Source organism: Pseudonaja textilis, chromosome 1, assembly GCF_049901715.1.
Source record: "Pseudonaja textilis isolate UNSWEBS1 chromosome 1, rPseTex1.2, whole genome shotgun sequence".
Classification (NCBI taxonomy): Eukaryota; Metazoa; Chordata; class Lepidosauria; order Squamata; family Elapidae; genus Pseudonaja; species Pseudonaja textilis.
Window position 1 is genome coordinate 254,645,203 of NC_141990.1, and position 24,288 is coordinate 254,669,490.

Below are 24,288 nucleotides of genomic sequence, written 5' to 3' on the forward strand. Positions count from 1 at the left end.
CTTCACACTGGACCAGATTAAAATTTACAGGTATTTTGTTCTTACATTGACCAATTAGAAGCCAATGTTAAGTATATGTTAAGCAGAACTTGAGTGCAAGAAGTACTTTTCTAGCTTTTCTCCCAAGAAAGTGGTATTGAGACATCACAATAATATATTATTTAAATAACTAGCTGCCATCATTATTCATATTCTATACAAATGTATCATTTTAGATATGGTGCCATGATTGATTATTTTATTGGACAAATACAGAGTAAAGTTCTTTTTAAATATTTTGAATTTCCTACTGTTTAGTTTCATTCAGTACTTCTGAATTCTAGTTTTGTGACACAGGATTTTTTTTACTGCCAATCCAGTTTTTCCACACATGCATAACTGTATAAGTATTTATGATGCTAACCCTAACCCTAAATCCCTCTGAAAGTAAGTTTCCCTTATAGCAGGACTAAACCTGACCCTAAAACTGTATGGACATGCTTTTCTGCAGTTCAACAAAATCCGTAGGAAGTTGCACAATATTCCGTATACAGTAATACAGTACATATCTTGCTTATATTTAGAGCACTACCAAAGTGCTAGCAAAACCAGCAAAACCAGCAAAGCAAACCCAAAGTGTATCCAATTTAGGATACATTATCTATGTATTTAGGATTTAGGATACACTATCTATCATCCTTGGATGGAGAGGACTTTTTGTTTCCTTTTTGTATCTTTGTTCAGTTCTCCATTGTTAAAGCTTTGCTGTTTTATTACAAAACTACATTCTTTGGGAAACTGGTAGATCTTAGAAACAAACTTGTTTAATCAGAGGAAAAATCAAAAGAAAAGCATATAAAAGTTCAATAAAGATTTTTTTTAAACTTTTTTTTTAAACAAGTGTCACAAAACCACTCTAGCCCTCTTTTTGAAAACTATAGTTAAAATGTTTGTATGGTATAGAATATTATGTCTACGGGCAGCATATTGATGCACAATTTATCACAAAATATTCCCATCATTATAGCAAATTTAAAATGCTTTCCATTTCTTTCTCGTTATTTAACTATTATAAAGACATTCAATATATTAATTAATTAATAAGTAATACTTATATTAAAGATATTCCCAACATGGCAGACCTGTGAAGCTGCTCTCTTTGTAACTTGTTCAAGATCCGCCTGAAGTTTTCGCTGCTGTTCTTCATAAATTTCGAGTTTAGCCAAAAGATCTTCTGTAATGAAAATTGTTTCCATTGTAAGCATACTATAATCCACATACTCTTGTAATACATTTAGGCAAGAAAATGTAAATTCAAGTTTTTGGTGTATAAACATCTCCTTCTGAGTCAAAAACAACTATTCCAATATTATTAAGAACGGGTCAATATTGTTCTGACCATTCTGGAAGTGTTATAAAGCCCTACCTCAAGCTTAAATTATTTCCAGAATAGTTGGTACAGTTTCAGAACACTATCAGTAAGGACAGCACATCTTGAAACAGTGGTTTTCAAGGTCAATACCTTTTGAATCTAAGACATTTATGCATTGGTCTTAGTTCAAACTATAAGTACAGAAACATGGAAGCATGACATAAAATATCCATATCTCTCTACTCTGTGACCGCAAAAGAAAATGGAGAGTATTTTGATAAAATAATGTATCCTGCAACTAATGAACATCAGGACCAATTATAGCTAATGTAAGAATCAGTTAAGCACACAATCAATTATTAACTGCCCTGGGTATTTTTTTTAAAAAGTCTATTACTTTCTTTTTAACTAGGTTTATTGGTGATTTTAAATTATTTGCTAAGGAGAAAGTTGGAATTTGTAATATAATATCATTCTCCCTCAGGTAACATTTGTCAGATGCCACAGCATGAATTGTATAATGTCTGTTATTTTATTTTGCATTCCAGTCAAGCTACTCACTAAGGCAAATAGTATGCAAAAGCTCACTCTTTTTTGAGCTTCAACGTAAGATCAAATGTGGAAATATAGGAGTCAGAAAAAGGAGGTTATTTTTGCTGTTGCAATAAACATTTTTGTGTCTATTGTACCCACAAATTTTATTTATTGTACTTTGCAATTCATAAATAGCAAAATGAACAATTAAATTGAGACTATAAACATTCTTTTCTTACATCATTTTAAGATAGATATCTTTCAAAATGACAGTAAATGTTTATCATTATTTACCATTTTGAGTTTTATATTCCAAATATGTGTGCAGTGTTGATTGCAGCTCTTCTTTTTCTTTCTTTAATTCAGAGATCTGATCTTGTAAGGCAGTTATGCTGCTATTCATTGGTGTAACCTAGAAAAAAATGTCAATTTCTGACAATTAAGAATATATGTAAAAAACCGAATTGTCTCCAAATCTAGTAACATCTCCAATACATTTGGGTAATACTGGAGATCCCATAATATAAACAGTTCTCTTAAGTCGCAGCAGAATTATACTATCAGTTCCATAGTTAAATTATTATTTTTACTAATTAACTTTTCAACTATAGTATTTTCTGAAGAAGCAAGAAAAGCACTAATTTATATCTTATCATTTAAATAGAATTTTGGCATCTACATCACTAAAGCGGGCACATAAAATTAAATTGTATATAAACAATTAACATACATTTTTAAGTTCATCTTCAAGTTGTCTGATTCTGGATTTGGACCATGCTTTCATCTTAAGGAATTTAGCTTCTGATTTGCTAGCATCTTCTGTTTTCAGTTTTACTTGCGCTTAAACAAACAGGCAACTCAATCATTCAGAATTATAGCAAAATTATTAATATAACATATTACATGGATTGTTTTCATATCAGTGACATATGCTTAGGAGAGAATTTTCTAAGATTTGCCCAATGTGAGATACTAGATAGTTTCTTTCATTGTTCTTTACTTAAGGACAACATCTTCCCAATTGAACTATTTAACCCTCTTCCTGCTAAATCAAAATTTCCAAGCTCCACTAACTCTCTGCCCTCCGGAAAGCAGCCCCTTCCTCCTGGGAATCCAGACTACATTCCACCATAGGCTTTATGCACTCCTCTTTGGCAGCCCCAAGAGGTCTCCCCAAAGATCACACTGTTAAATTTGTCTGTAAACTGTAGGAGTATGGCAAAAAAAAGTCTGCTTTATAAAATAAACAGTATTAGACTTAACACAACTATTAACTGTTAAAGGAATTCCAACTCTCCCAAACATAATAGTGGTGTCACTTTCTGACAACATCATTGCTCCATTAACATGCCATCTAGGAAATTAAGAAAACTAAAAGATTTGTTTAAGGAGATATAACCATATATACACAGGCTGGAGTGGAGATAACAACACTTTATTATTTAGTGCTACTGCATTGAAAACCTGTGTAAAATCTGTCCACAACAGTGGCTCTCAGAACAATTTTTCTTTATCAAAAGGTCACTATAATGCTAATAAAAACAGAATCAACTCTTTGATGTAGTAAGCAAGCAATTTTAAGGGTTGTTGTCCATTACATTACCTTCTAAATGTTCCAACTTTTGCTTAATAATAGCATCCAAATCAACAGCTTGCTCCAAACTATTTTCATGTCTGGAAATTAATTCATCAATTTTTTTCTGTAGCTGAAGCAATGTTTGATCTTTTTCCTGAAGCTCTGTTTCATGTGTTTCTTGTATCTCCTGAAGATCAGCATTATACTTCTCTCTGGCTTTCCTCATTTCATTCTCATGCTTCTCCATCATGTCCCTCAGCTGGGCTCGCATTATATGCTTTTCTGCATCCAGTTTGGATTGAAGATTATCTTTCTCTGACTCAAGGCGGTTCAGTTGTTCATTCATTTCCTGAATTAAAAGAAGTTTAGACAATAAAACTGTAAGCTCCTTCACATATGTGCAAGCATAGAGAAATGTATCCTGCCTCACCCTCTGTAGAAAAAAAAAAGAGTTCCCCAATCCCATGGAAGATTTTTCATTTAGTTGAGGATTCTCACTAGTAGAAGATAAGAAATGTTGAGCTCCCAAGAAAGGAATCTATTTCCCTCTTGTATTTTAAAAGGTCATAAAGCACAGAGATCACTTAACTTTGAAAGATGAGTGGCTAAAACAAATCTGAATACATAAATGTACAATATGCTAGGAAAAAGTGAGACTCAATAGCATATGCAAAACAGCATGTAAGATACACAGAATTATAAATGGGAGAAAAACTATTTTCAAGGAACAAAATATTGTTCTGCACTTAGTGAAATATTTATTAAATTTATTACATTTGAGGGAAGAACATTTAGAACATGTCATCCACACAAACTGACATATCGTTTTCATTTTTTCTTAAATTACTTTTTTAAATGAAATTAATATTTAAGAAAAAGATATCAACTATACAATATCCATATGTCCAGGCATTTAAAGTAATTCTGTTTCATATCTTTTATGGTATTGTTGCTTCTTATTGATGTAGTTATTGTTTTGTGTAAAGTTTGCAAATAGGATGAACAGCAGGCTTCATTATTTTGAACAATAAATGAAGCACTATGGTCAGATTCCCTTCTCACCAAAGTAATCCCCCATTTTTCTAAAGCAGCAGTATATGGGAAGAGATAAAAATGTCCAAATTATAGCAAAAAATAATTAAGTTTAAGAAATAGTTAAACAAACATTATCTAAAATGCTCCCCCATTTGTATATTTTTCATCATTGTTCAGTTCACTTTATGATATGCACCCATAAACCAGCAATATAAGAATGTTAATCACTACTGTTCAAAAAAGGAAATCATAAAAACCCCATAAAATAAGCTTCTTGTAGAAGCTCTTCAGATTATGACTACCAAATCAGTGCTTGTTATTGTCATTTTTTAATATTTTTTAATCAAAATCACGTGAGTTTTCCTTTTCTTTCAGTACTGCCTCAATATTTAATCACTATGGATAAAAAATACAACATAAGAATGCAAGATCCATATGATCAATCAATGTAACGAAAGGAAATGCAATAAAAAGTGATTAACAAACTGCATTCTAATTTACAACTGCTCTATTTTTTTATAATGGGCAGTGCGATGACCTAGCGGTTAAGATGCTGGGCTTGTTGGTTGGAAAGCCGGCAGCCCTGGTCCAAGACTCAAGCACCATACAACAGTGTGAGACGCCCATTCTCACCCCAACTCCTGACAACCTAGCAACATCCAAAGCATGCAAATGTGAGTAGATAAACAGGTAGCTCTACAGTGGGAAGGTAACAGCATTCCATGACATTATGCTGGCCACAAGACCACAGAAATGTCTTCAGACACCACTGACTCAATGGCCTTGAAATGGAGATGAGCACTGTCTCCTATAATTGGCAAAGACTAGCAGAGTAAACTCTGCAAGGGCTTCTTTACCTTTATCTTTTAAAAAAAATATTTTATAACAATTTATCCCACAACAACTGTTTGACTGTGTAATCTACTTACTTTCAGTTGTTGGTCCTTGCCATCCAGTTCTTGTTGCAACATAACTATCACCTGTGTCCTTCCAAGCATGACTTCCTCCTTTTCATGTAGTTTCTGTTTTAAGGCTTTCAGTAACTATTACAAATATATATATTCATTGTTAAGTAATGGAAAATAGCAACTTTATTCTGAAAGTGAAAACATAATCCTGTAGTGTTTTCTTGTACTGCCAAGTATACTATAGAAACAAAATTTCATATCTGTAGGACATCATAGGAATCAGATATCTGTTCAATATCTACACAAACTAATCAAGAAGCATGAGTTATTAAAGATGTCAGAAATCATTAAATATGATTATTTATTTCCATTAAGCTTTTTTTAAAAATACTATACAAATTCTATACAAGTTTGCCTAAACTGAAAAATTGGGAGAAAAACAGAAGAAAGAGCAAGCAAACCTTTTTTTAACACTAAAAAACCCTGCATGGATAGTCACAAAATGGGCTCAATTTAAGAACATGTATACCTTTAAATAAATTTAATGTTTTTTCAGATGTAACCCATTTGTAAAATTAAATTGGCAATGTGACCACACACAAAAAAACACAATTAGGAATGCCCAAAATCAACTTGGGATTTCATTCACAAACTACTAAATAAAATAAATTTTCTCTACCTGTTCTAGATCAGCACTAGCATCAGATTTGGCAGCTACTTTAAAAAGTTCTTGTTCGTGTTTCTGGGCCAGTTTCATCAACTCTTTTTCCTTTTCCTGGATAATATTTTGAAACATACGGATCTAAAAAATAACCAGACGAAATATTTCCATAAAGCTGAGTCACATACAATCATACACTGCTCAAAAAAATAAAGGAAACACAAAAATAAGACATCCTAGTCTGAATGAATGAAATATTCTTATTCTTAATACTTTGTTCGTTACATAGTTGAATGTGCTGACAACAAAATCACACAAAAATTATCAATGGAAATCAAATTTAGCAACCCATGGAGGTCTGGATTTGGAATTACATTCAAAATTAAAGTGGAAAAAACTTGAGAAAAAACTTCCGGTGGCAAGGCAAGGACGGTCAGAGGGGCAGAAATCCGCTCGTGATTCTAGCCTCCCTTTTCTTGAGTTTGGTGCGATCTTTCGGGGTGCTCGAGTCTTGGAGAGACCCGTGCCAGTGTGGGGGAACCTCGGGCTGCAGTGTGGGGAAAGCAACCCCCCTGTAACGAAGAGGAAGCCCTCCAGAGCCCAACGATCAAGAACAGCCTCCTAACAATGGAGGCTCCGAAGTCCGGACTGCCACCGATGGGAAGAAAAAAGTGAGTGAAAGTTTGCAAGCTCGGGGGGAAAGAGAGTCGTGGCAGAGAAGATATTTGACTGACAATAGACTGATTTCAGGCTGTTAAATACTGTGTGAATGCCAGCTGTGAGCTCCAAGACGAAGCGGCTACAAAAGAATTGGTTTAGTGAATGTGAAAGAGCTTGGCAGGCAGAAGAGAGTCGGAAATAAAAAAGAAGTAAAGAGAATTTTGGAAGTCTGAAGACTCTATTATCACTAACATTTGGATTGAAGCTATTAAATTGGATCCAGAAGCAGAACGAAGCCGATCGGGGGGAAAGACAGAGCAACGCCATAGGCAGTATCCAGAATGCTGAAACGAGTGGGAATATTGCTTACGGGCAGCTGTTACTCAGCAAATCTTCATTTGCCATTTCCGGTGTGCTAGAAGTGGAAGCTTCCAAAGTGAAAAGCGGAAACAAAAACTCTTGTCTTTGGAATTTTCTTTTTTCTTTTCCTCAACCCTTTTCTGTGTGTACATACTTACTAAAATAGCCTCTCTTCTTTCTTACTTGTTGATGGTATGCTATGTTGAAATATGCTTGCTTTTTTTTTTTCCCCTCTGATTTCCTCTTGATAAATATGTACATTTAGTAATGAAATATTAGAGTGTTAAAATATTGGATTAATTTAGTTAAGTTATTATTAATAGAGATTGTTATAATTTGAATGGGAATATAGGGGAGACAGTAAGAATATTAAGCATTAGTTACTTAATAAGCTTAGAGCTCTCTAGACCAATATTATATTTCTTTGTGTGGGTTTATCTGTGAATGTAATATATTTTATAGTTAAGGTTACTTTATATTGAAGTTAAACTAGAGAAAAATATATACACTTTACTAATTAGTCAAGAATATAGCTACTTAATAGGTTGATAGATCTTGGTCAATTTTAGTTACAGAACTAAGAATACTGAATGCCAATTTGGAATAATATATTCAATATTGTACAACAACAAAAACAAATTTTAAAGGAAATGACTACTACAACTACCACTGCTTTGAAATCTGGTAGGAAGGTTAATCCCACAATAATGACTACTTTGACAACAACTTCACCCATGGCACAAAAACAATAGAGGAAACACTACCAACAGAGAAGTCAACTAGCATCTCGAATGCGAATATCCAAGCAATGTTCCTAACTTTACGGGACTCATTGACAAGATTGCAAGAAACAATGATTAAAAACCACAGTGAAACAAGGGCAGATATCAATGAATTGAAGGAAGAAATGGGGAAACTAAAGACAGAAATGAAAGCGGACATTTCCAAAGTAGAGGATAAAGTGGGGGTGTTGCAGCAGGCCTTGGAGAAAAACGAAGTTATAATAAAAGAAGTAGAGAAAAGAACCGAACGAACAGAAAGGGAATTAGAAAGGGTGGATGAAGATCTCAAAAGCATGAGCAAAGAAATGGAGGACTCCCTTGTCCTCCTAGAAATGGACAAGGCAGCAACTTACCTAAGATTCCAAATGTGACAGAATCAAAAGAAGAAGACTTGGAATACTTGATGGCAGAAATACTGGCAGGTTTATTGAAGATGGATAAAGATGAAATTCAAAAAGAGTTTGATGAAGTCTACCGGGTCAATACAAATTATGCAAGACGCCACAATTGTTCTAGGGAAGTACATATACGATTCACTAGAAGATGTGTTCGAGACATGATATATAGAACCTCAAGAGATAAAACTATAACCTACAAAGAGAAAGAAATTGTGATTCTTAAACAGATACCGAGGAGAATAAGGGAACAAAGGCGTGACTATAAATTTCTGGCAGCATATTTAAATAAAAAAAAGAATCACATTTAAATGGCTTATTCCAGAAGGAATGTTAGTGTCGTGGAAAGAGAGGAAAATCAAAATAGATACTATGGAAAAAGCCCAGGATTTTTACGAACGGATGGTGGGCCCACAGGAGCAAAGTAGTAGGGAGAAATTGGACACAAAGTTTCAAGAAGAATACAGTGGACATAAAAATAGAACTGGAATGGTAGGAAACCAAGAAAATACCTATCCACAACAAAAGACAGAAGGAACTACATCAATACAAGCGCAAGAAGAGAGAGGAATTGTTACACGACAAAGAGCAAAACAAAACTAAATAGATGGGAGAAGAAAAAAAATTACTATCAATAAACATAAATGGTTTAAATTCAACAATTAAGAGAAAAAGGATATTATCTAAATTAATTAAACATAATGCAGATATAACGTGCCTGCAAGAAACTCATATAAAGAAGAAGGATGAAAAATATTTAGAATGCCCGAAATTAGGAAAATTATTTACCACACCAGCAGATGAGGAGAAAAAGAAGGGAATCGCAGTATATGTGAAAGAGGATTTGAAATCTGAGTTAATATGGTCGGACTTAGAAGGAAGGACTCTGGGTTTGCAGATCTGGATTAATGATATTCCAATTCTTTTAGTAGTAATATATGCCCCAAATGGAGACCAAAAAGAGTTTTTTTAAACACCTATATGGAAAATTGGTTGAATTGCAAAAAAGAAATATTTGTATGGTAGGGGACTTCAACTCCATTGCTGATTTCCAAAAGGATCACAGTAATGCCGGGAAGAATAAAAAGGGAAGAGAGAGTTCCCCAAGATTTGTAGGGAAATGATAAAAGAGCTAAATCTGACAGATATATGGAGAAGATTACATCCTGAAAAAAGACAATTTACATTTTATTCAAATCCCCACCAAACATGGACACGGATTGATATGGCATGGATGAGTGGAGAGATAGCAAATGAGACAAAAGAAGTGGAAATTTTGCCTAATGAATGGGCAGACCATAATCCAATACAGGTAATATGGAAGGGCAGGGCAAAACCAAAGAAAAGATGGACCTTAAACACTCAATTAATAAGAGAGAAAGAATACATTAATAAATTAAAGGAGGAATTGATTTTTTTATTAAAGAAAATGATAACGGAGAAACCACGAAACAAAATGTCTGGGATACGATGAAGGCGGTTATAAGAGGCACAACAATCTCTTATAATGCTAAGAGAAACAAGGAAAAATATTCCCAACAAAACAAATTACAACAGAGAATTAAGGAGCTAGAAACCCTTCTACAAAATAACCCAAAAGAATCCAAACTGCAAAATCAGATAAGTATAGTCAAACACAAACTGAATTTAATTGATCAAGAGAAAATGACTATGAATTTGAACTTAACTAGACAAATCTATTTTGAACATGCCAACAAGCCAGGAAGATGGCTATCTTATAAATTGAAAAAAAGAAAGAGAAGAGACTGATATACCAGTTAATAGATAGCAAAGGAGATACATACCAGGAAATAGAACAGAAAAAAGAAATCATTCATAAATACTTTGAAGATTTATACAAAAGAGAGGATGTCAGTGAAGATAGAATAAGGAATTATCTAGATGAAATAAAGGATAAGGCAATTGGGGAAGAAATGGCTGAACTATTAAATAAAGACATTACTGAATCGAATTGAAATCAGCAATAGAGAGCCAGAAAAATAATAAAACCCCGGGCCCAGACGGGATCCCAGGGGAGCTGTACAAGGCAATAGCAGATCAAATCGGACCACTCATGGTGGAAGTTTTTAATGACGTTTTACTAGCAGCTAGGATGCCGGACTCATGGAGGGGGGCACTGATCTCACTGATCCCGAAGGAGGATACAGATCCCAGATATATAAACAATTACAGGCCGATTTCACTCTTAAATACTGATTATAAAATATTCACTTCTATTATAGCAAACAGATTAAAAAGATTGCTAAACTTGTATATACATGAAGATCAAAATGGATTCCTTCCAACTAGGCAAATAAAGAATAATCTAAGAATAGTATTAGACGTACTAGAATTTTATGAAGCCCACCCAGAGAGACAAGTAGCACTCATGTTTCTAGATGCAGAAAAAGCTTTCGATAATTTGAATTGGCAATTTTTAATTCAAAAAATTTATAATTTGAATCTGGGTACCAAATTTGAAAATATTATAACAACTATATATGACACACAACAAGCTAATATAATAGTGAATGGGGAATGCACCCCCAATAAAGATAGAAAAAGGAGTGAGACAGGGTTGCCCACTCTCTCCCCTGCTCTTCATATTAGCATTAGAGACATTATTAACACGAATTAGGCGGAATTCAGATATAAAGGGATTAACAGTTAAGAAAGAGGAATATAAATTGCAAGCGTTTGCGGACGACATGATTTTCTTCCTTGAAGAACCAAAAGACAGGGGACCAAAATTGATGAGTGAATTAGAGAATTTGGAGCAGTAGCGGGACTTAAAATAAACAAAAAAAAACTAAATTAATGACCAAAAACCTAACAGAAAAACAGAAAATAGAACTAGAAGAAATAATGCAGATACAAGTGACAAAGAAAGTGAAATATTTAGGAATTTGGCTAACCCCACACTGTAAGACACTTAAAGAAAACAATTATGATAAACTGATACATCAGGTAAAGAAAGATTTAGAATCGTGGGGGAAACTTCAAATTTCACTACTAGGCCGAATTGCTACTATTAAAATGAACATTCTCCCTAAATTTTTGTATTTATTCCAAACGATCCCAATTAAATTACATAAAAAGTTTTTGAAGAACTCAATAGAACAACCCTGAAATTTATTTGGCAAGGGAAAAAACCAGAATAAATGTAAAAGCAATGCAGGATATGAAGAGCAGGGGAGGGTTAGCATTTCCAAACTGGGAGTTATACCATATGGCCACCTCATTAGTTTGGTTGAAGGATTGGGTGAGTTTAACCAATAAAAGAATACTATTTCTAGAAGGCCATGATTTACAAAGGGGTGGCACGCCTTTCTATGGGACGTAGGGAAAACCAGTCAAAAATATTTCCATAGACATTTAATTAGAGACGCACTATTAACAATTTGGAGGAAAATAAGGAAAAAACATTATACAAAAGTACCAGTATGGATTTCAACAATGGAGGCAATGATTCACCCAAACAATTTGGAGCTTACCAAAATGATTAAATACAAAGACTTATTAGACCCACAAGGAAATTTGAAACCGAGGCTGGATCTTCAAGAGCAAGGACATAAAATTGATCAATGGGTTTATCTTCAGATTCAAAGCAGATATAAACAAGACAAAAAAGAATTTGGAATTAATAACAAACTGCAACAGTTAGATAAAATTTTATTAGGATCAAATAAAAAAACGTAACAAAATTTTATAACTACTTATTAGAAACAGAACTAGAAGAAGAAATCGTAAAAGGAAATATGATTGCTTGGAGTAAGAACGTAGGGCGCAGCATCACATTAGCGGAATGGGAGAAATTTTGGGGCAGAAACAATAAGATTACCAAATCGGCAGCATACAAGGAAAATCTTTATAAAATGTTTTATAGATGGCATCTCCCCCCTTCGAGGTTAGCGAAGATGCACCCCAACATGAGTCCGCATTGCTGGAAGTGTAGGAAAAAAGAAGGAACCTTTTTCCATATGTGGTGGTCCTGTGCAGAAACCCAAAAGTATTGGAAGAAAATCAAAACTTGGTTGGAAGAAATCACCAAAGAGCAGATCGAATACAAACCAGAGTCCTTCCTACTAGGGATTTTTGATAAGCAAATTTCCAAAAAAAACCAAATACATAACAATACACATTTTAACAGCGGCCAGATTAGCCTTCGCTCAACATTGGAAACAACACCAAATTCCATCAGAAGAAATGATTATTGAAAAAATCTCAAAATGCGCAGAAATGGATAAATTGACTTTGGCGCTAAAAAACAAAGATACTTCACTATACTATGACAGCTGGAATTGTTGGTATAATTGGTTGACCAAAGATAAATAATATATTATAAGGCATAAAAGAAAAGTATCAATACATAACAACGAGGTAGCGATATAAGTTAAAAACAGGTGTGGTTATATGACACAAGTTAAGGTGATGAAAACAAAAGAAGATCTTGCAAACTGTTAAAATAAGAATACTTTTAATCCTGTAACCTCTTTCTTTCTTTCTTTTCTTAAAATTCTTTCCCTCTCTTCCTCTTCTCTTTTCTTTCTTTTCTTTCTTTCTTTCTTTTGCTTATTTGTGTATGTATTGTGACTGGTTTTAATTGTAAAAATTAATAAACTATATTTTAAAAAAAAATTAAAGTGGAAAAAAACACTACAGGCTGATCCAACTTTGATGTAATGTCCTTAAAACAAGTCAAAATGAGGCTCAGTAGTGTGTGTGACCTCCACGTGCCTATATGACCTCCCTACAACGCCTGGGCATGCTCCTGATGAGGTGGCGGATGGTCTCCTGAGGGATCTCCTCCCACACCTGGACTAAAGCATCCCCCAACTCCTGGACAGTCTGTGGTGCAACACGGCGTTAGTGGATGGAGCAAGACATGATGTCCCAGATGTGTTCAATTGGATTCAGGTCTGGGGAACAGGCAGGCCAGTCCATAGCATCAATGCCTCCATTTTCCAGGAACTGCTGACACACTCCAGCCACATGAGGTCCAGCACTGTCGTGCATTAGGAGGAACCCGGGGCCAACTGCACCAGCATATGGTCTCACAAGGGGTCTGAGGATCTCATCTCGGTACCTAATGGCAGTCAGACTACCTCTGGCGAGCATATGGAGGGCTGTGCGGCCCCCTAAAGAAATGCCACTCCACACCATTACTGACCCACTGCCAAACCGGTCATGCTGGAGGATGTTGCAGGCAGAACGTTCTCCACGGCATCTCCAGACCTTTCACATCTGTCACATGTGCTCAGTGTGAACCTGTTTTCATCTGTGAAGAACACAGGGTGCCAGTGGCAAATTTGCCAATCTTGGTGTTCTCTGGCAAATGCCAAACATCCTGCACGGTGTTGAGCTGTAAGCACACCCCCACCTGTGGACGTTGGGCCCGCATACCACCCTGAGAAGTGGTCTGTGGTCACCACCTGCAGAACCACTCCTTTATTGGGGGTGTCTTGCTAACTGCCTATGCTTTCCACCTGTTGTCTATTCCATTTGCACAAACAGTATGTGAAATTGATTGTCAATCAGTGTTGCTGCCTAAGTGGACAGTTTGATTTCACAGAAGTGTGATTGACTTGGAGTTACATTGTGTTGTTTAAGTGTTCCCTTTATTTTTTTGAGCAGTGTATAAGTTAACATTCCGTTCTTATTGATTCATAATAGTTCAGTGGAAATTAAGCATGGATGAAATGGATTCTTAAATAACTGCTGAGTAACACCCATCTAATTTAATAATAACATCCACTTTATACCTGAGAGTCTCTAAGAAAAAGTGTTAAAATCAGTGGTGGGATTCAAATATTTTTCCCATCAGTTCAGTGGGCGGGGCTTGGTGGGCGCGCTTTAGTGCGTGTGCACATACTTTGCATGCACATGTGCACCAAACGCACACTTTGCGCAGGCGCAGAGGTGTTCTAACTCACCTCCTGCAAGCCTGCACAATCCTGGTCACTTCAGCAGCTGTGCTTCAAATTCAGCGGATAAAAGTGAGTATGGGAGCCCAGGTGGGTGGGTGGGCCCAACAGCAGAGCAGTGGAGAGAACCAGTTCGGTCTCCGCTGCTCATCGCTGCTACTGGCTCGCCAGAACTGGGCTGAACCAGTAGAATACCACCACTGGTTAAAATCATCATATTCCTATTGCTACTGACAAGCAAATCCCAATTTGTGTATTTTTTAAAACTATTATTAAATTTATTTGTCCCCCCCATCTCACCACAAGGCAAATATATTATTTTGTACTGAAGACTTACTTACATTTTGAGTATACATGGCTTCTCTTTCCTGAAAATGCTCCTTCTCTTTATTTTGAAAGCTTTTAAGACTTGCAATTTGTTCCTGGAGGAGGCTGCATCTTTCTTCACTGTCACCAACTTTCCTGGTAAGGTTCTGAACAAGAATTTGCATGCTCTGCAATGAAGTCTCTTTTGTGGAAATCTGCTTCTTTGAAGTTCATGAAAAAGATAATAAGGAAACAAACAAGATATTGGTTTTCTTCATTTATTCCTCAGGTTTATTGGGAAATCCACAGTATAATCAATTCAGAATTTTAATCAAACTGTCAAACTTGATGGGAAATAAACAACACCTATATATTCCCAGTTTAGTTATACCTTTAATTCATTGTTATGTATTAGCATTTCTTTGGCATCATTAGTTGATCCACAAGCAAGCTGCAAATCAATTATGTAGGCTTCCTTTTCGGTTAGTTTCTTTTCCTTCTCAGCAAGCATGGCATCCAATTCAGCACCCCGTTGGTGTGCAGCATCTAATTCAGCAATCTGGAAGCAAAACCATTATTCCATCAAAAATATTTTATTAGCACCAACAGCTATTTGTTTGTACCATACCATCCTTAAAAAGCAAGCTTTTTCATAGTAATCAACAGATATGGAAGGAATTAGCAATCGGTGTAAGACAGGGGTAGGGAAATTTGGCTCTTCTGTCACTTATGGACTTCAACTCCCAGCATTCCTGAGTGACCCAGAAAAGGTTCCCCATCCCTGGCCTACTGGTTTTTCAGTTGTGGGGAAATCAATTTTTGACTTGGATGGGACTGTTTAATATATTTGTCCTACATTTGTATATCAAACAGTCCCATTCAAGTCAAAAATTGATATCCCCACAACTGAAAAACCAGTAGGCCAGGGATGGGGAACCTTTTATGGCTCACTCAGGAATTCTGGGAGTTGAAGTCCATAAGTGACAGAAGAGCCAAGTTTGCCTACCCTGGTCTAAGAGCCTCCAATAGATATGCTTATTCCCATAAGTGCACCCTGGATTCCAACTAAACCTATAATAATAATTCAATTATACATATTGGAGGATTTTATTAAGATTATATTTTAGTATAATGATTTCATTACTTAAGCCATCCTGGGAGGTTTTGCTTTGTCCTAAATTCATGGCCTAGAATACTTACTTAATTAGATATCTATCATACTAAAATTACGTTCTTCCTATTATTTTCTCTCATTAAACCTCATTCTTTTTTTTAAAGCTCAAGCTCAAATCGCAGATTTTTTTTTTCACCCCAAAGTTGGGTTGACCTACATACTTATAAACAAAATTGCCATTTCTGTAAGGAATCTAATTCATACTAAGAAAATATCATTTATTTGAGTTACAGGTAGACCTTGCTTACTGCTTGTCTTGCAGCAATCATTTGAAGTTACAACGGTACGGGAAAACAACTGTACGAGCAACACTCACATTATGTTTGCAGCATCACTCATTTACATGATCACTGTTACACTTAGTAATGTGCCTGTTTGTTGACCTTTGCCTATTTTTCCCCCACTTCCAGAGAGAAGTTGGAGAGGAAGGGATTACAAAATCTCTCCTGACCCTTTTTTTTTCTGTCCACCCCTGCCCAGTGGAGATATTAGAGAGAAAGGAATTCCAAGATAATAAGCATACACATGCACACATTTGGCTGCATGTGTAGCACTCCTAGTCCCGAGGATGTTCAAGGACTGCCAACATGAACACATTCCTTTTAATGTGCATTCCCCATTGTGTGTCTGCCTATTCCCCATTGAATGTAAATACAAATTAATTAATTCCTAACTTGCCAAATATCCCATGGCTAGGATGAGCATTCCAAAGAGTGGGACAGCGGGAAAAAGAAAGCACAATCACATTTCCTACTTAGCAACCACTCTGCTTAATACTAAAGCTCCTGGACCCAGTTCTGGATGTTAAAAAAAGGACTACCTTATTTCATTCTTCATATTAATACTTAGGAGAGTATCTGGTCTTGAATGTCTGTTATATTAACACATCACTTCTATCAATTACATGAATGATGTAAATTGACATAAATGGCATAATTTATAACACATAAATAATGACTTCATTGTGCGGTCATTGAAATACAGCATTTCAGGCAACACAGTAGAAAAGGATATTCCATAGCTAATTAAAGTATTTAAAAATACAATTCTGCTTCACAATAACTAAACGTCTAATATTTAATGTTTCAATCCTATACATTATTATTTTGATGGAATGGGGTTTACTTGAAATATATAATGTAAAGCATACTTTTTCTGCTTTACAGGCTGCAACAGATGTAGTTTAAAATATGGAGAAATTATACCAACATCTTATTCTTTTTTAATCGCTAGAAAACATGAATGTTTCCGCTCTGTGATCAGCAACTTTAGACAAATTTCAGTAGTAACTATCTTTAAGTAGAATCACCAACACTCAAGATAAAGAAATAAACTCGCGCAAATTTACCTTCTTTTGGAGCTCTTCATTTTTTTGGACATTCAGTGTTTCTAGTTCTTCAACCTTCTTTCTGAGCACCAATATTTTTCCACGATTTGCAGCAGCACTATCTTGATCACTCTGAAAACATACATTTTAAAACTTAGCTTCAAATAATACTAACATTAAAATACTTAGAATACTTAGAAATTTTTTTTCAATTAAAAAAATAATAAAATGTGCTTCAGAGTTCTTTTTCAAATTTTAACTTGACTAGGGCAATTTTTTAAAAAAATGCAGAGCAGAATTTGATGTTTGAATAAAAAGTACTCAGACTAGAACACTTTTGTTTGTGTCGTAAAACAAAATTATATTAGTTTATCAAAATATAAAATACAAAAATACAAAAGAAAATACTACGAAAATAAGGGAGGTAAAGGGGAAGGGGAAAAAGCGTAGGGCAGAAGGAAAAAGAAGAGAAAAAATGTCGACTTCTGACACCTTTTGGTGCAGTAGAATAAAGTAAAAAGCATAAAACCTCAACCATTATATAATATTAGCCATTTCTATAACAACAAACCTATCTGATCAGCAAAACCCCAAATCAAAGTTTAGGTTTTTTTTACCTCAAGAACAAAATCAAAAAGCAGTTTCCAAGTAGAAACAAAACTAATTCTGTGCTTGTTTGTTAATCACGGTCAACTTATTTGATGGCTTAGGGTGGTGGATGCTTTCCATTTGAGGTCTTGCACCTGATTGATTCTTTGAGGTCAGTAAACAGCAATTCCCAATTCAAATATAAGATGTTCCCCATCTCTCCTTGTCTTTTGAGAGAGAAAAAGAAATGGAAGATTTTTTAAAAAATTTTTTTAAAGATTTGGACCAGACTGGCACAAGCCAGATTCCTTAAATGCTGCCTTCTTACAGGACCTTTAGCATTGCTGCAGTTGCACCAGTTGCAAGTGTTGCTAGTTTCAGACTTGCTTCAGTAGCTATATTTTGGAATGCATCCACTGTTCTCCTTGTTGCAATGAGGTAAGGGAGTTGAGGTTGGGTGCAAAAAAAAAATTATATTCATCTGTCAAACAAAACTTAGAATGATTTACAAATAGCTCATTTAAAGAATACACGAACAAGTTGACACTTATTTTTAAGAGATTTCTAGGATTATGTTGCACTGATTCAAATTATACATACACCTGGAAAATCAAATACAAAATAACTCTGTTCACAGTTTTCATCACAAAGTCTCCACCATGTAGTTCAACAAACAATCTACCTTTTCAATTGTAGTTAACTACGGGTAGTCTTTGACGTACAACTATAATGGAGCCTGCACAATACGATCGTATGTCATGACAGCATTAAGTGAGATGGCCTAAACTGAACGAGCCTCCCCTCCTCTCCCTTCTCCCTGGTGCAGCTATTAAACAAATGCATCAGTTGTTGAACAGAGCACAGGGTGTCTCAGGGATGGGAGAGGCCCTGAGAAGTCTAGAGCAGTCCGAGGCCCACATGCCTGGGCATCCCAAGGCCTCCTTCACCTCAAGACACTCCACGCTCTGTTTCCCTCCCTTTGGGTACCTGCTGGTCTCTCCTTCCCCCATCGGGTGCCCACAGGTCTTCCTTCACCCCACTGGGTCTCCATGGGCCTTTTCCCCTAATGACTATGCTAGGCAAGACTAATATACCAACTGTAAAACTTATTAAAGATAGAACTCACTTTCTTTTGACCAGATTTTCCATCTTGTGCCGCATTTCCTGGTATTTGCTTCTTAAGTTCTTCTAATTGTGAAGTTAATGATGCTACTTTGGCTTTGTTCTGAAGTTTTAATTTGGAAATCTTGGTGTCAGAAGCTTCTTTTTCTTCCTGTAGAGTATATACATTGTTTTAAAACAATGCAGCTTTTATTTTAATTACAACAATGTATATCAATATCTAAATAGTTGAAATATAAAAGTACACTTTCCTTTATAATAACGTTCGGGACAGCTGAAATCATATACTATAGCTACCTATTTAGAGAGGATAATTTTAACCACAGCAAAACAAAAATAATGACAACAGCTGCAGATGGACATGAGATGTTTAAAATCAACAAAGAGGAAATTGAATTAGCTCAAAAATTTTCTTCCTTGGATCAAAAATTGTTCACAATGGCAATTCTACATCTGAAATCAAAAGGAGATCATTAACCTTATGCATTGGTTAACATGAATAAGATCTGGAAAAGCAGAGATACTGATATACATTTTTAAAAAGCCTTTTTCATCCCTATAATGATGTCTGGATGTGAGAGTTGGACACTAAGAATGTGTGATTGAAGAACTACTGATGCCTTTGAATTATGATGGAGTAATTTTGTATACTATGGACAGCCGGAGCAACCAACAGAGAGGTGCTGAATCATATAAAACCATATAAAAACATTACTAGAAGCCAAAATCACAAGATTACATCTGATTTATTTTGGCCATGTCAGGCATGCAAATTCACTGGAGAAATCAAGGATGCTAGAAATGGTTAGTAGAACAAGAGGAAGGGGAAAGCAAAGAACTCACTGGCCATCAAAGCTGATACAGACAAACATCCAACAACTAAAAGAAGCTGTCCTTGACAGTAGCATGGAGAACGCTTGCCTATAAAGTCACCAAGAGTCAGATACGACTGAATGAACTACTACTAATTTTAACTGTATCAACAGCATCTGTTCATACATACAAAATTTCTACATTTTGAGTGACAACCAAATGTGGCAACTTATGCAAGCCTAAAATAGATTAGAAGGAAGCTGCATCTAATTATTATCACAATTTCAAATACCAATCTAAAATAATATTTAAGACAGTATTTCAGAAAAGCAGTTTGTCTCAAAAACAGCTGGAAGCTCTCCCCATACACACACACAAAATACCTTTAATTGTTTATCTTTCTTGTGTAAGTCATTATCTTTTTCTTTGACAAGTTCTTTGAGTTGTGCTACTAATTGTTTCGTTTGAGCCAGCTGTTCAGTCAAATCAGCCATCGACATTCCTGCCACTTGAGAAGACCCATGAACCTAGTGACAAAAATTTTTTTTTGCAATATCAAAATTGTATGTATTACTGTAATACATTATTTATACCATTTCTGTCCCACTTTGTCATTATTCAAAACAAACCCAAAGCAGGATTTAAATACAGAAATATAAGAATTCAATGAATTCTTAAAAGATAAATGTTACAATTACTGAACAAGCATTAATGTTATAACTGAAATTGCTTATCCATGATAGTGATAAAATGAAATAAACTAAATGAAAACAGTGTCACCACTTCTTTATCTATCTTACTTTTCACTCATTAATAAAAAGCAGCACCAAGGACTCTGAAATCTCATTTCAGACATTTGAGATATAGAAACTTTGAATTAGTAATATTCAAATAGAAATTGTGAGGACTTTAAATAAATACTTACTTCAGATTTAGGGACTGAATCATCTCCACTGCCCCATCTCCACATAATTTTAAGATGGCTACAAAAACAATAGCATTAGTTTATTTTTCTGTCCAAACTGAATTCTAAATACCATATAATACAATTTAATAATAATTGAATATTCAAGAGAACCAAAAATCCATAAAAACTTTATTATATAAAAATAATGCCTGAAGCCAAACAAGAAAATTTTACCATGGAACAAACTTTTAGAAGAACTGCTAAAATTATATCAAGAGAATAACAACCAAGCACGTATATTTCACAATTAATCATCATCAATGAAGCAGCCCTAAACAACTTTATTTTGCTATTCGCAACACTGTGCAATATTCAGTGATGAAAAAAATTAATACAGCCACCACAGCTTGATAATCAAGTAATGAGGCAAGCTTTAAAAGACTGTAAACCTGTTTTTAAGAAGGAATGAACCGTGCAGGTACATAAAAAATATACATGTTACAGTACAAAATTGAACTTCAATTGTTTCTGCCATAATAAATTAATCTACAGTATAATAAATTAACATTCATATCAATCTAGAAAAGACTTGTTTTTAAAAACTTGGTAGTACATTTGAGAACTAATTTCATAATAAACCCAGTATCAAAGATGCCCTGGATTCCTAAAAATGTTTAAGATCGTGGTTAGAAAAAATCCCTGTTTCTCATATATTTTAATTTAAGGAAATTAGATTCCTAGCTATTAGGTATAAAATGTCAAAAGTAATTATTAAATACCACATAGATAAAGCTAAATGTGCTGGGCTATAGCATCAATGATCACCATCAACATATTGCTTACAGGGGTTGTGAATGAAATGAACTGTAGTTCAACATATCTGCAGAACATTAGGCTGGATAAAGTTTTATATCATAAAAGAGTAATGTAGAACAAGACATGTCTGGAGGGAAGTAAAACTAACCTCTGCTAGAATCCTTCACTTTGCTAAATGGAAAGAAGAGGCAGAATATGTGATCTCCATACTTCTTTCATGCTCATTTTTCATAGCACAAAACTATGGTGTCCTGTAACAATCAACACTGAGACTTTACAAATTAAACACTCCTTTAGACCCCTAAAGACTCAGATCTGAATAACAAGAGAAAATGTATAACATACTTTCATTTAATGAATCTTGACTGTTTTCTTTTCAGATCACAAACTATTTCCCCTACACCCTAAATAGTCCCTGGAAGAATCATCCAAGTTTAGGGGCCATGAATGAAAACAATTTTCACCTCAGCAATTGGATACAGGTCTGTTTCTTAAATGAGAAATTAAAACAATGAATATCTTAAAAAGAAAAAAGGGCATATTCACTTCTGTTTCTATAGGTACAAATTAAATGTAACCACATGGAAATAATTTCAGTAAGATGGCTAAATGGTCCTCTATTTAATGAGTAAAGCGTATTAAGTCCAATTATAGTAATACAGAAACACAGTAAGATATTACTTTTATTTTGTAGGCAGCAACTCTTTTATATCTCACTGAATGCTGCTTCCAATATTTTCTAGAGTATTTTATTCTACAGCTTAGTAATTTATGGTTTAAAGTTAAAAGCTCCACTGCATATACAGTGCTCCTTAAGCTTTTCCTACTATAAAGTTCAAATATTTGTAAACATCAAGAATCACATGATCATAATCATAATATAGTGACAAGTGTCAAGTATTATTAAACAACCTAACATCTCAAAAGAAATATCTGCCCTACCCAGCACTACTGACATTTTTGAGATAAGCAACTTTACTGATAACCATAAAAATACTTAATTAACTAGCTAAAAGTTTCCAGGTAAGCAATTTTTTTCAAAGCTAGGGTAGAATCAGTTACCATCAATCATGCATGGGTGTCACAGAGAAGGCCAAACAGCATGGGTGAAATGACTGTAACATGTGACATGCTAAGGACTCATACACAATTATTGTTTCATATTGTATTGAAGTTATATTTTACTTTATAGAACAGTACAGTAGCCCAACCCTTCTTATAAGGTTGTTTGAAACACTGATTTATCTGTTCTGGAAACACTCATGATACTGGAATATCCTTCTTCCAGTTTAATATTTTGGTTTAAAGCAGCCGTAAGTGTTACCACAAAGGTGAAACTCTGGAAGGGTATTATCATACCATATGCTTGTGAAACATGGAATTGTGCAACCAAGATGATTAAATGGTTAAAAGTTTTCTACCAATGCTGCTTGAGAAGAATCCTCCACGTCTCATGTCGTGACATCACTAGTGAAGGGGTACTACAAAGATCCGATTTAGAACATCTATCCAGAACTGTAATGAATGTCAAATGTGGCTTTATTGGCTATATCTTATATAGGTCTACAGACCAGCATCTAAAAATTGCACTATACCAAATACCACCTGGAGGAAAGAGGAAAGGAGGCCAGTCTCAGAAAGCTTGACACCAAATACTTAAAGATGATCCCAAGGTACTCTAAATGGGATGATGCCAAGGTACTCTAAATGATGGAAACCACTGGAAACCACTCACTGCCCAACATGCTCCGCACAGGACCTAATGGCAATGTTGAGTTTCACATTTTAAACTGTAAACCGCAGTGAGTTCTTTAGGGGCTAACAGAATAAAAACAAATGAGATCTAAACCAGGCATGGTCAGATTTCAAATATCGGCTCAGCAACCAATTCAGACAAGGAAGAAACCTTTTTTTTCTCTCCTTTTAATCCAGCTGTCTCATCCATTCCAGTTGTCTCATAGACCATGCCCACTTAAGCCATTTTCGGGGAATGTTCTGTCTGCTTTCCCCCGCCCCCCCAAAAAGTCCTATCAGGTGGCAAACCTATATATGACAGAGGGTCTATATATGGACCCCCGCAGACAAATGCATTCTACTTGGATCAATGGCTTGAGTAAACTATGATCAATAAGGGAGTCTCCCGCAAGGGAGTTTCATTTGTTCGATTCATTTTAGCCCAAGGATACAGGAGGTGGGGTACGACACTGCTTTCTTTCCCGAGAATCTCCGGGCTTTTTACAAAGGAGTCCACCCAACTCAACCGAACCTCTCCCCGGGTCCCGGCTTCCCGAAGCCAACCTCTCTCTCTCTCTCTCTCCGGCTGGAGAGGCATCGCTTGGAGAAACAAACCTCGAGGAAGCTCGGTTACTGCACCTCCGAAAGTGCCACAATGGAGTCCCCCGTCGGATCAGGTGCTAATTAATGGCAGAGCAGCGAAGCGAGACCTCCTTGATAAGGGGCGGGGCTTCACGCAGGGGAAACACTTCCGGTTGGGACGTTAGAGAACCCTCTTCTCTTAAGGGGGGCGGGGGGGAAAGGAGAAGATTGACAAGACTTACCTGGCAGGAGGGAACCAACCCGGAGCACGGTCCCCCCGCCCCTTCAGGAAAAGTAAAACAAGAGTGGCCCTAGTGCTTTGAGGCTGCTACTCAGAGGCTGCAGCGCCAGCCCCACCTCGGCCCTGACCGGTCCAAGCAGACCTTAAGCCGACCAGGACCATCGTGCCGAGAACCGCACGCGAGACGAAGCGCACAGGTTTCGCCGCGGCGAAGAGCAAACAGCGAACGAACGTTCGAGGCCCCTTCCTCGTACGTCAGGACGTAAACCCAGTTCTCAGCCAATCGGCAAGCAGCGAGCCTGGCTGGGGGGTGGGGTGGGGGTTAGTTCTACTCCGTCTGCTGACGGACGAGCGCCCTCTGGTGGTGGTGGAGTCTCGCAGGGGTAGATGCTGCGTGGATTTAATCGCTTTGAGTGTTTTATGATGGCATAAAAAAGGTGATTACTTGAAGACAGATGTGCCGAGTCTACGCGATCAATAGTGGGGTTTCCC

General features: G+C 35.9%; 1 protein-coding gene across 12 annotated transcripts in view; it reads right to left on the reverse strand.

The window, feature by feature from the left end:
• The window catches only part of LOC113440428 (uncharacterized), a 56,238-nt gene extending 32,185 nt beyond the window's left edge, over positions 1-24,053 (reverse strand). For 2 of the 12 annotated variants that reach the window (XM_087921286.1, XM_087921281.1), the window contains exons 1-14: positions 23,798-24,053; positions 21,388-21,490; positions 20,442-20,499; positions 19,900-20,043; positions 18,708-18,854; positions 17,015-17,125; positions 14,884-15,051; positions 14,528-14,707; positions 6,084-6,206; positions 5,426-5,539; positions 3,489-3,810; positions 2,616-2,725; positions 2,180-2,297; positions 1,122-1,213 (exon numbers count right to left, since the gene is read on the reverse strand). In XM_087921286.1, coding sequence (XP_087777412.1) covers positions 1,122-1,213; positions 2,180-2,297; positions 2,616-2,725; positions 3,489-3,810; positions 5,426-5,539; positions 6,084-6,206; positions 14,528-14,707; positions 14,884-15,051; positions 17,015-17,125; positions 18,708-18,854; positions 19,900-20,043; positions 20,442-20,486 — 1,674 coding nt within the window. In that variant the 5' untranslated portion in view covers positions 20,487-20,499; positions 21,388-21,490; positions 23,798-24,053. Of the gene's footprint in view, positions 1-1,121; positions 1,214-2,179; positions 2,298-2,615; positions 2,726-3,488; positions 3,811-5,425; positions 5,540-6,083; positions 6,207-14,527; positions 14,714-14,883; positions 15,052-17,014; positions 17,126-18,707; positions 18,855-19,899; positions 20,044-20,441; positions 20,500-21,387; positions 21,491-23,588; positions 23,712-23,797 lie in introns of those variants that run through there. The other 10 variants (XM_087921282.1, XM_087921277.1, XM_087921285.1 and 7 more) reach the window with 6 other exon arrangements.
• Between the last annotated feature and the right edge of the window lie 235 nt (positions 24,054-24,288).